The 12,673-nt window shown below is 43.1% G+C and overlaps 1 protein-coding gene across 3 annotated transcripts; it reads right to left on the bottom strand.

The window, feature by feature from the left end:
* Positions 1–3,385: 3,385 nt before the first annotated feature.
* Positions 3,386–12,044, bottom strand: LOC139412846 (POU domain, class 2, transcription factor 1-like). 3 transcript variants are annotated; one of them, XM_071159593.1, is made up of 13 exons: positions 11,979–12,044; positions 9,016–9,078; positions 8,650–8,732; positions 7,817–8,008; positions 7,597–7,705; positions 7,418–7,506; positions 7,112–7,288; positions 6,671–6,812; positions 6,369–6,523; positions 5,945–6,191; positions 4,702–4,936; positions 4,545–4,603; positions 3,386–4,315 (listed from the first exon to the last, which is right to left on the bottom strand). In XM_071159593.1, the coding sequence occupies exons 1-13, from the start codon at positions 12,022–12,024 to the stop codon at positions 4,047–4,049; spliced, it is 1,866 nt and encodes a 621-aa protein (XP_071015694.1). In that variant the 5' UTR covers positions 12,025–12,044; the 3' UTR covers positions 3,386–4,046. The 3 variants fall into 3 exon arrangements, with proteins under 3 accessions (XP_071015694.1, XP_071015693.1, XP_071015692.1); XM_071159592.1 differs by having other exon boundaries at positions 7,579–7,705; positions 11,979–12,029; XM_071159591.1 differs by having other exon boundaries at positions 4,533–4,603; positions 7,579–7,705; positions 11,979–12,029.
* Positions 12,045–12,673: the final 629 nt, after the last annotated feature.

Below are 12,673 nucleotides of genomic sequence, written 5' to 3' on the forward strand. Positions count from 1 at the left end.
TTATCAGGTTTGTCCTTTTCTTCTGCAGAGAGACACAATGGCAACAATGTTACTACTTTTAATGATGTTTATAACAAAGTTACAGTAAGAGATTTTTCATATACATTTGTAAGTAAAAAAAAAAACGTAATCCCCAAATACAGCAGACAAACAGGTCGACAAGATGGGACATAGTTAAACGACTACGGTCTCCCTACGTTGTTCCCGTGACAACAGTGTGGCGTGATAGTAGTTGATATAGCAGTAGTAAGCTAGTAAGTATACTGTTGAGTGGGTGTGTTCATCTATGTAGTCTGCCAAGTAGTGACATCACACCTTGCATTGCCACAACCATGGGTGTCACCACCTAGTGTTAGTGTGACAACTGCTACCTCACTAAACGAGACAGGAGGAAGTAGGGACCAGATTTGGAGTGGTGTACTGTAATCCGTTATGTTATCAGAAAAAATATTGTAATCAGATTATACTTTTGAAAAACTAGATGATTACTTCTTGGTTTACAAAAATGTTACATTGACACCTTTCTGTTTTATCAATTACATTAAATTAGGCATTGAAAAGCATTTACGTTTATTTCCCCTGAGCGAGTCTGACCACAAGTCAGAGACCACTATGACACAAATGTGTTGTTTGGATCATTTTTGTCAACTTCTAATGCCTCTTAAGGGGAAAGTAATCTAAAAGTAATCAGATTGTTACTGAGTAATCTAAGTTAACTGTTTACAATTTCAGATAACTAGTAGCGGATTACATTTAGAAAGTAACCTACCCAACTCTGTGTGGGTGTTAGAAAAAGATATGCAGGACTACACGTTTTCTTTTTTTTGTTAAAAAAAAGTATTAAATCACAATACACAGGCAGTGAATCCTAAAACATACAAAAATACCTTACATTTGACCATCTACCAACAGTAAGATCATTCTGCATTGACATCCATACTGAATGAGAAAAAAAACAATTAAGCTCTTTTCAAAACACATTTTCTGCTTGAAGATATCTTCCCTGAAATGTACCATAATATACATTGCGCTTTGGATGCCAGTGCTTGGTTCTGTATCGGTCTACTACAGTATAAATCCGCTGTAGGGACGGGAGTAGAAAGGGAAGCGTGAAGAGAGTGGGAAAGACCGTCAGAGGTCGGGATTCAATCCGGTCCTAGGTTATAAAGGTATTACGTATTTTAAAGGCAATGTTCCCTGCTTTTGCAGAGGTCCCATTCACGATAAATGCTGCATATGTTCAGCTGAATCAGGAATGGCCTTTAAAAGCCACAACGCCTATAACCCTGCCATCGATTGAATCCCAGCCAGAGTATTCTTTGGTATTTGTGTAGATGAAACATTTACTTTGGAATACAGCTGGAGGAAAATATCTGCCCTCTACTTGACGTAGTAACAAAACAAGCAGATGTTAAGGGGTGGGCAATCATTTAGACTCACATCGGGATTTCAAAATTCAGCGAAGGGCCGCACTTTTTTGGGGGCCGATTTGTTCGGGCAAAAGCAATTTGTGTGCCAGAAAAAGGGCAGTTATTTTAAAACGTAAAAGGTCCATTATAATTTAAAGTTTTAAACGTTCAAACGTTTCCTGGAGTGTTTTTTTCCTCTGACCGTATGTTGCCGACCCCTGCATTACTTGGCGTACAAATAAAACTAAGACAATGTGTAAGAGATGTGATGACTAACTGCACAACATTCAGGTAAAGTGACTACAAAGGACAGCAGCACCACTGATCTAAGTGTGTGTGTGGTAGAGCGTTATGTCTTTGGTTTCTTTTGAGATGCTGCCTCCTGGTGTTGAATAGGCCCAAAAGTCCCAGATGAACCCAGCACTAGACATCCTGTCCCCCCCAAGACTGGAACCATCAGTTAGGATGTCAGTAAAGTTTTACACAGGTTTTCTAACCTGCATTAACATACAAGCAGTAGTCTGCAGATACCATATATCCCATCCATTAAGGCCACAAAATAAAACATTTTCTCCCTTGTGATGTAAACATAAAGGCATGAAAAGTACACATTGTGAAAACTTCTGGCTTTACATGTTTTTGATAAAACAGCACACAACACAAAAGTAAAAAACAGAACGCAGTACATTTCCTTAGTTACAAGAGGACCATAATGGAAACAAGCATTTGGACTTTGTGTTTATATCCTCAGTTTGGTATGTGTATCTGTTGCCAGGTCAAACAAAAGAATCATGGATTTTAAGGTGTCAAATCAAATCATTAAACTGCAAGTCAACAGGCCAGAAACAGATCAGTCCACACCCTGTGGTTTACTTTGGTCCAGAGTCACACTTAAACATTTCTATCCTACAGAGGATGTTAAAGATAATGCACTACATTCAATTACAAGAACCTACTAGTTCAGATAGAAAACAGGAATATTTCATGTATATATATTACTTGCATGTGGATATCGAGCGTTAGACGTAAAGTAAAAATGGCCCTCGGATACATATTTCAAAAACTTCTCAATATAGCAGAGCAAACCCACAACAAAAAGACTCAAGCAGAGATACAACTACATTTCCCATAAGGCTTTACCCCCAGAACAAACACACACCACCAAGAAAAGAAGATCTACCCATCAAACCAGCTACAAAATGAGAACGCTAATGCTTTGGTATGTAGGATCAGACAAGAATAAAGTACCATTTGGATGAATATATGACATAATAATAGCAGTAGTACTGGACACTGCAGTTACAGTGCATGTGGAGTCAGCTCATGTTGAGTATCAAGATATGATTCTCTGCTGTCGTCACCATTTCAAACGTACAGCAAAGCAACAAAAAGACAGGTCAACATTTCTACATTCTTAGAATTTATGGTTTCAGTTTTGCTTGACTATATTGTTTTCTTGCTGCTGAGGTATTTCAATATATTATGTTGAGTCAGTACTGAATGCAGTACCCGGGGCTCTAGTGGCAGCATATTTGGTCTTACGAGAAAGAATAAGCTTAGAGAAGGCCAGACCTGGACAATCTTCTTTAACTTGTACATGCAGTGACTCACTGGGAAATGGCTGTCCTGAGAATTACCTCAAGATCATTACTCTTGTAAATACCTTCTTGAACTCATGTAATCCAAGGCAGATTCACTATGGGCCATGCAACCCCACTATACTACTGACACCTTACCCTACCTTCTCCAGACGCTCTTTTTGGTATCCTGCCTGTCTTCTATAGACCTCGGCATAAGGGAGGAGAATATCAGAGAGAAACATCTTTGTTAGTCTTTGGAAAGTCCCCTTCAAAATATTGCATTAATCTCTCCCGCTCTGGAGAGGTCCATTAGATAAATCCCTATGCTACATTACACTAGGGTGATGATAATATAGAGCTAAGTCTAGTACACTAATATTTTTTGGTTGGATAAAAGGTTGGATAAAGGACATTCCAAGTTCTCTTGAAGTCCGCTGTTTGTAACTCTTCCCAGAGACTGCAGTAAAGCTCTTCCATAGCAAGTCTGCACCCAGGCTCTCTCACGGCCTAGTGATTCTTTTAAAGAGTTGGTACTATGTTGAAAAACATGTTAAAGCAACAAAACTTTTAATAAAAGTTTTGAAAAATGTACAAACGGCAAATATCAGAGCACACAACTAACCGCACAAAGAACATTTTAGGTCACATGGAAAAACAAGCAGAGAAATCTAATCTTTAGTTGTAAATCTGATGTCAACGGTCCAGGCCTGTACAACATGCCCTCAAGTAAAACTTTAAATTAGAGAACCTAACACACAGATCATCATGAAATCCCTCTAGAAGTTAAACCATGTCAGTTTCATTCAATACTCAGCAAAATAAAATCAAACGCACATTTTTGGTTTTAGAAGCAGTTCTGAGGAAAAAGAGATTCTATTGCCAAATCTCAATCAATCTTTGAAAGGACCGTTAGGACCCCTTGTGGCAGAGATAGGGAGGAAAACATCTTAAGAATATTTTTCCAACAACAACTTTTTGGTGGTAGCAAAAAGAACAAAGATTAAATAACAACCAATGAAGAGGAAGAAATGGGGAGCGACCCGCCCCGCGAGTTCATTCATTGGGCCTTAGAGGCTCTGACGATGGTATTGACTGGTGTAGTTGCCGTGGTGATGGTGTTGGTGCCAGCGGTGAGTTGCAGGCTGAGGGCACTGGCAGGGATAAAGCTGACAGGGTTACTACCCAATAAGGACAGGCTCTGGGGGTTCAGGAAGAGCGGCGTGTTCACCATGCTGGGGGCGGAGCCAGACATGCTGGTGTTGGCAAATAGCAGATTCCCGTTCCCGTCCAGGGTGGTGATGGGGAAGGACCCGCTGGAGGCCAGAGCTGTGAGGAAGGAGGAAGAGGGAAGGTTAGACTAGCATAGTGACTGGGGATCATTTCTCCCTGATAAGACAAGAGAAAGCAAGGGTTCCACATCCCTTCTTGTAACCAAAACAACCCTATTTCAGAGCTCTAGTGACTTTTAAACAAGCCAGAAAAGACACATTAAATGCATATTTAAGTATGTATATAAAGGTGCATAGTAGCAGGGTGTACTTGCCACTCAACACACCTTGGATGGTGGCTAGCGCTCCTCCAAAACTTGCAGTAGTTAGGTTCAGTAAGGCCCCCCTGGAGGAGCAATGAGTCACTTATGTGATAATGGACAACACATCTTTTTCACTTAGATACCGAGTGGAAACAGCACTTTGTGTCTGTGTGAGCCTCACCCTGTGTTGAACTGCGACGAGGGCATGAGACCCGGGCTGATTCCCGCCGCTGCAGCCGCCATTGCAGCCAGACCCCCGCCGTTGCTGTAGAGCATTTGCCCCGCCTGCGTCATGGTAACGGCTGGCTGTGACATGGTTGTCACGGAGGAAGAGGGTGTAAGGGACATAGTGGGGACTGTAGGGGTGCTGGAGATGACCGATGCTGTGTTGCCGGTGGCTGGCACCAGGGTCCTGTCTAGAACACAGGATGGTCAACATTACACCGTATAAATAATATACTATCAACATCAAATAAATAGCTACAGGACAAAAGACAAGTCTGCATCACCTTCGGTGATGAGGGGAAAAAACTATCAATAGTTAGTCTGGATATTATTTTTGACGGCACATCGTATTGTTTTGATAATATATTTTTTGCGCTAGTTTGCTCTACCAGCACGATTTTTCCTTCATAGCTTCAAATCAAATTGTGTTTGTCACATACACATGTTTAATAGATGTTGTGAAATGCTTGTTCTCCATCTTCTATTTAAATAGGAAGCCAATTTGTTTTCAGCACTTTTATTTCCCTGACTGATACAGCGGTTCTCATGTCTCTCCCTCATCCCTCTGCAGCAGACATATGGTGAGCAACATGTTTGGAACATCGAAATCGCAATAAAAATCATAGTATCAAATCGCAATACATTGAGAAACGCAATACATATGCTATGTATGGTGATAATATGGTATCGTGAGGTCCCTGGCAATTCCCACGATCTTAGTCTGGATAAACTAATGCGGAACTGCTACTACCCATCAGTGTTGGGATTAGTTACTTGAAAAAGTAATATTACTCATTACATTTAACAAAAGTAACGGTTTATATTACTTTGCATTACTTTCATGAAAAATATCTCAAAAGCTCAGTTTGACTGTGGGAGAGAGGAAGGCGAGCAGCTCGCTCTACTTACTACCTCGGCTTTGATCACTAGTTTCTCCTTTCATCCGTGGCGCTGCCTTCCTGTGTCAGTCTAAAAGTGCTGCACTATACAGTATATGGGCTGCTTAATTAGCCATATATAATGTAAGCCAAACATCAGCTATCAGTTGTGGTTATAGCCTGCACGTATATGGACCCATAGAGATGCAGAGGACACACTTCCACTAGATGGTGAAGCCCTCTTTGGGCTTTGCCATCACAGAAACTATCAAATGGAAAGATCAGACGAGTACACCCAAGACTAGAAAATGACACACGTACCTGTGAGGCTGAAGCTGGTGACAGGCAGAGAGGGGGTGACAGTCACAGTGGTCTGGGGTACAGTGTTCACCAGGCTGGCAGTAGTAGGGGATGAGAAGATGGACTTCTGGAAAGCTGAGCAGCTGGGAGGGTTGATCCTCTTCTCCTTCTGCCGGCGGTTACAGAACCACACCCGGATCACCTCCTTCTCCATGTTCAGCTGGTCTGCTATCAGGGAGATCTCGTCTGACGACGGCTTCTGGTTTTGCTGCAAGGGGACAAAGAGCACCAGATTCAGTGAGGGAAAGTAGACACCTAGTGCTGGCTGTGGTCTGTAGACACCCCGACTACAGTCAAACATCCCTTATTTGGGTCGAGCTCTTCTAAAAGGCATCTAAATCTCGCCTGAACAGGTACAATCTTCTTTGTTAGAACCAGGTCTTACCTGGAGGAAGCTCTTCTCCAGGGCCACACGGATGTTGGTGTCGATGCTGGTCCTCTTCTTGCGGCGCCGGCTATTGAGGTCAGACGCCAGGCTGGGTGACCCGTGACCAGAGCCCAGGGGACTGAGGCTGGGGCTGGACTCTGAGCTCACATTCTCTGCAGCCAGGGGGACAAGGAGAGTGGGTCAGAAAACACAGAGGGAGAAAAACTCGCAGATACACTACCCAAATATAAAAATGTACACAATGACAGCATTTAAAAATGTAAACAAATAACACACACACCTCCCTTATGAGGACCTACCTGCGTCGTTGAGCCACTTCTCCAGCAGCGGTTTCAGCTTACACATGTTCTTGAAGCTCAGGTTGAGTGCTTCAAAGCGGGAGATGGTGGTCTGGCTGAAGTCATTACCATACAGCTTCCCCATGGCCAGCCCCACGTCACCCTAGAGGGAGAAGAGAGGGGGCAGGGAAAGTAAGACTGACATCAACCAGGTTGGTAGTATATAGGGTGAGTTCCCTTCTTTAAAAATGTAGTTTGAAGCACTGAGTATTTAGGAAAAAAAGCTCAAGTACAATATAAATGCAATCCCTGGAACTCTTTCATATCTTGTTTCTATGGCAAAATAATGGAGGGAAGAAAATCAGTTTTGCATTAAATAATTTATCACAAACACAAAAAATAAAATGGAATCTATTATGAGCGTATTACAGCGGAAACCAGTCCAGAGTCCCTGGGCCATACCTGTGTGAAGCCCAGTCTGATCCTCCTCTGTTTGAAGGCCTTGGAGAAAATCTCCAGCTCCTCCAGATCATTGGCATCCTCCAGAGTGGGCGTGCCCAGACCCTTAGGGGGCGGGGTCTGGCTGTGGATGAGGAGCTGGCCAGGGGTGGCAGTTACGGTCCGCGTGGGAGCGGCCGGCTGTGTGCGATAGGAGAGAAAGATAGAGGGAGGAAGATTAGAGAGATGTGCATGGTCTGTGTTCCTGTCCTGAAACAACCCACAGCCACTAACAATTAGGCTATTGTGAAAAAGTGTGTTTCCCCTGACCTGTGGGGCAATTGTGATAGTTGGAGTCTGTAGGAGGTTGGCTTGGCTCTGAGGTAGTTGAGTGAGAAGATTTTGGGCTTGCAAAAGATCTGTCAAATGAGAGATGGTTTAGTGAAAGGTCCTGAAACATGAAACTACTTCAGTGCTGGTGTATAGCTTACTATGATACTGAAACATACTGGGCTGTCCCTGTGGAGTCTGGGAGATGAAGAACTGAGGCTGTAGCTGGGTGGCCATGGAATGACCTGGCTGGACCAACACAAACTGCTGCAGGCCCTGCTGCTGGAGCTGAGAGAGAGACAGAGAGACAGAGAGAGAGAGAGAGAGAGGAGCCTGTGTTAGACAAGTATGGAGTCACTGTGTGTGAGTGAGTATATAACACTACAGTAGATCTCTTACAGGAGTGATGTGTATAGGCTGGGACAGTGGTAGTTGGGTGGTGATGGGGGTGGCTGCGGAGGCAGAGATGGCGGCCCCCGTGGTGCTGCTGTTCTGGGCCTGGCTGGCGGAGTGCTGCTGAACGGCTGCTGCAAGGAGCTGGGCCTGAGCCTGCTGGAGAAACAGCTGCTGCTGCGCTGGAGACAAGGTCAACTACACAAACAAACACAAACAGGGTGAGAGACAAGAGAAGAGATTGAAGGAGAGAGTGTGTGTGTGAGTAAGATAGATAAAAGGGGGCATGTACGTGTGTATCAGAGATTTAATCTGTGGCTTAAACCCTACTACTTTTAAATTATAAAAAGCCAGTGCAACCTATGGGGATATGACTGCAGAGAGAAGGTGGGAGTATTATAATCAAAGACTGGTTATGAGGCACATGTAAATTGGCATACATTTGCATATCCACCCCCACCTGTTTCTAAGCGACAGTTGGAGTGGGCTAATTAGCATGCAGCAGACAGCGCGCTGGTTTTTTGTTTCAGCGAGAGGAGGCATGCCAGGCAGCAGGCTGCTGTACTTCCATTTTAACGGCTAGTTCCAAGCTGGCGCCAGGGTAGCGGGCTAAAGGCGTCACCATGGCAACACTGGACGCAATGAATGGACCCCTTGAGTAGCCAAGGGGACGGGATCTTATCCGTCTTGCCTTGGTGTTAGCATCATGTTGGCTATGGAGCTAACTGACTGATGGCTTGTAGAGTATTAGAGACTAAAAGTATGCAAATTAGCATTTCTGGCTTTTGTTAAAAAATAAGAAGAAGAATATGAGTAATGCGTGGGAGTGTGTGTGTTACCTGTTGCAGCAGAGCCGGTGACTGTGCGTTGGTGAGGGACATGACCGTCTGCTTCTGAGAGTCCCGGCCATTGGTCAGCACGCCTAGAGACAGTCAGTCAGTCAGAACAACACAGTCAAAATCCTCCAACATACATCTTTACATTGGACCAAATATACAGACTCAAAGTTGTTACTACTCTGTTACCACAGTACAGCACCGAGGACAACACCATCAAACCTCAAGTCAGTTCAGGACTACATTTTCTGTGATGGAAATTAAACAGGCCATAATATATAAAGACGGCCAAGCTCAATCCAAGAAACACATATTCCATGACATACTAAAGGCTCTAGTTGTAGTCAAAGAAAGGCTGTAGAAACTCACCTTTGACCATGTCCCCGTTCTCCATGGTGCTTTTACTGGACACTGACAGGTTGATTATCGCGTCTGAAACAGAGAGGAAAATAGAAGCTTGTAAACCAGACAGCTCGGAAACAACACATGACAATTCAATTTATGCCTTCAGAAAACAAAAGAAAATGGCAAATTCAAAGGATCAACAAGTGTAGAATTCCACAAACCATCACAGGTGTTCTGGAATACTCTATTGTCATGACACGCGGTCCAATACCCATACTACTAGCATACCAATTGAATAGCACTGTATCCAAACCCAAAACATTGCTTCATTCAAGTGGTATGTGGTATGTTAGTGTGGATATTGGAACAGATCTCTCACACTGCTCTGCTCACCGGCTATTGCAGAGTCCACAGTCTGTGGCATCACCGGCGTGCCATCCAGGCCAGCTGGCACTGACCACGCTCAGTTGGGCCCACTGACCAGGAGCAATCAGAACCCAGAAGACTGGCACAGCCAGGTGTGTTAAACAGAACACAACAGGAGGAGATCCGTCTAGTGTTCTCTCTCGCTCACTGTAACAACTAGCTGCTCGGCACACCGCCTCTCTCACTGTAACAACTAGCTGCTCAGCACACCGCCTATCTCACTGTAACAACTAGCTGCTCAGCACACCGCCTCTCTCACTGTAACAACTAGCTGCTCAGCACACCGCCTCTCTCACTGTAACAACTAGCTGCTCAGCACACCGCCTCTCTCACTGAAACAAATCAACAAGAGTGTGGCAAAACAGTATTCCTGTCTTTTTCTCCTCATTTTCTCTCTCGCTCTCTCCCTCCCTGTGGAATGGAACAGAAACAAAGAGTGCAGCTGGCAGCGTAGCGCCCATAACGAAGCAGCGTAATCAGTATTCAGCTGATTAGAGCCGTATGCAAATTCAGCCCCCCGTTTCTCATTAAGCCAAGGCGTGTGCTTTGAAGTTGCGGAGAGCAATTCATTTCACACAGAGCTCCGAAAGCTTTCTGCATAATTCAAAAAATCTCTATAAATATTTATTAGCTAATTTGCATATTAATTGGATAGCTTTTAAGGAGTACGTGGCATGTGCCAAATAAGTTCACTCTTGTGCGCACTCTCTCCCTCGCAACTCTTATAATTTGAGGGCGAGGGGGATAAATTACTTCCAAGCTGTAGGCCCCACTTTGCCATTTGATAGCAAACTGATAGTAAACTTTGTTTCCAAATCCAAGACATGAAGGCGTGAGTGAGTGTAGGACTACGCAAACCCTTATCATGGCCTTCTCTTCAACGGCAAATCTCCAAAACAAAACATATGACATTGAATTTGTATACGAGACTGATGGTTGTAGGCCTACACGGAAAATGTTTGAGCTTCAGCAGACAGTTGTGGATAAGAGCTTTGAGTTCCATAAACCTAATTGGCACACAATGCATTATGCAAATCATTCAATTAATAGAATTTCAGATTAGCAATGAATTATGCTTTCATGTTATTGAAAGCCCAAATGCATAATGCAAAGTAGATAAGGGAGAGAGAGCGCACAGGAGAGACGGGGCAGAGAGAGGAGATGGCAGAGAAAATGAAAATTCAACGTATTCAAATAACAGACATCCAAAATATGCAAAACATCGATCATATTCTGTCAAATTGGAGCTGAAAAATACTGCATAAGATTCCTCCTGACCATTGGAGGCCTTGACGCAGGGCTTTACGACACTGTAACATTCTATCAGAAGTCGTTTACCTTCAGGTAGACAACTACAGGACTAGACGGTAGTAAAAGGAAAAATGTGAAAGGAATAGGCTAAGTCAAAAATGTGATTGTTTTCAAAGAGACTAACTGATGGATAGCCTATGTGAGGAGTAGTCTACATGAGATCCACAGAAGACCTTGTGCTTCCATCAACCTCTAGTACTACTAGTACACCGTGGGGTGGCTAGGGAGGGGTCTCTTTACCCAACTGTGTCACATTTACTCTTCAGAAAACATAGGCTGAGCTAGTACAACTATAAAAGTTATTCCACTGGCATGCCTAGCGGGGAAGACACAAACAATGACAAACTTGGCCATTTCAATTTCAGTCTGCTTTCACTAGCAAACAGAACAAACCAGTTGGGAACAGTAGCCCTCTTTGCACAAAAAGTATTCAACCTGATAGCTAGTCTGTGACCTTGGCCTGGAACAGGTACGTGGCAAACTCCACTCCAAGCTGTTTAACATTTTATCAAAACGTTTTCATTCAAATGTCGAAGAGAAGTTAGGAGAACTACGCAATAAAGATGTCAACGTTTCCATGGATTTTTTTCGTTGGTGCGATCTCATTGATACAGTACCCATAACGTTGACTGTGTTCATTGCTACAGTCAAGTTACTGTAGCCAGCTAGTAATGAAAATAAGTGATCTCCTCCTAGCGGTAACCCCCCCACTGCATTGCAAATAATAGATTTACTATTATTAGATTTACTGCAATTGTTGTATCAAATCCTCGCTAGATTCTTTCAAATTAATTCTAAACATACTTCTGAGATAAATGAATATGCAAAATGTAGCTAGCTGCTAGTTAGCACGAAGAAACACTAGCTATTTGCTAGCTAGTGTCCATGCAAGCGAAGCTAGCTCGTTAACTATTGCCTTTTTTTCTGTAGCTATGTTCCATTACAATTTTTATTAAAGGAGTTAAATAGCTAGAGCAAACAACTCAACAGCGTTGCCGATTACAGATAAAATATGTTAAATCGCTGTGACTTTTGGCTATGAATATGGAACGCGCACCACACAAAGGAGGGAATGTCTTCTCCTCGAACGACAACAACAATCCTGGTCAGCTTTTTTCCTCCTACACGCGCCGGGTAAGATTGTAAACTAGAGCAACCATATGGTGCTGGTCTTTTCGTTTATTTGTCACGGAGTCAGACCTAATAAAATATAATCTGCAAATGAATATGTAAAATGTAGTAATGATTACCTGGTCCTGAACTTTCATATTGGCTCATTACTCCTCCGTCAGCCATATTGAATATTTAAAACAAATGCATTCAGTCAACTATAGAAGCCCTCCCACCCAGGTCGTCACTATTTGACCACGCTAGAACCGACGGAAGTAGGCCTACAGCGCTTCAAAAACCTCAAACACGATTTTAAACACTTAGACCCGACTAACCACATAATCCTACAATTAGTTTTAGAACAGATATCGTCTGTTCTAGCTCAGTTCTGCATATACTTTTTAAAAACTTTTGCCCGTCTAGCATGTTCATCTAGTCACTAGCCTAACACTCACCTGGCATCAATTGAGACAATAACACCACTACAAATAAACCATGGCAGAGAGTAGTAATGACATGTTTTTCTTTCGCAAAGTGGAATAGTAGCATTGACTATGTTATTTGCGGGCGTGTATGTCTTCTGGCTTGAACTGTGCGAGTGCATACAGTACATGCCCATACTTGTAGGGCTAGACATACGCTCAATAGGATATTGACTGCCGTGTCAAAGTGTAGTCTTCTATCCATAATATAACAAGTAGATAGTATGTATGGGGTAAAATATTGTGATAAAAAGCACCCAGTTCAGTAGAGATGAATATGTTGAGTTCCCCTTACAATGTTAAGTGCTATGCGATTTGATTATCATAATTCCTTTTATTCTGTCTTCTATTCT

This window comes from Oncorhynchus clarkii, chromosome 7 (assembly GCF_045791955.1).
Source record: "Oncorhynchus clarkii lewisi isolate Uvic-CL-2024 chromosome 7, UVic_Ocla_1.0, whole genome shotgun sequence".
In the NCBI taxonomy this organism is placed as follows: Eukaryota; Metazoa; Chordata; class Actinopteri; order Salmoniformes; family Salmonidae; genus Oncorhynchus; species Oncorhynchus clarkii.

Coding starts and splice junctions, on each gene's coding strand:
- LOC139412846 (XM_071159591.1), bottom strand. CDS start 12,024: ATGGCTGACGGAGGAGTAATGAGCCAATATGAAAGTTCAGGACCAG. Junction 8,733..9,015: donor GAACGGGGACATGGTCAAAG/GTGAGTTTCTAC, acceptor GACTGTCTCTAG/GCGTGCTGACCAATGGCCGG. Junction 6,524..6,670: donor GAAGTGGCTCAACGACGCAG/GTAGGTCCTCAT, acceptor CCCTGGCTGCAG/AGAATGTGAGCTCAGAGTCC.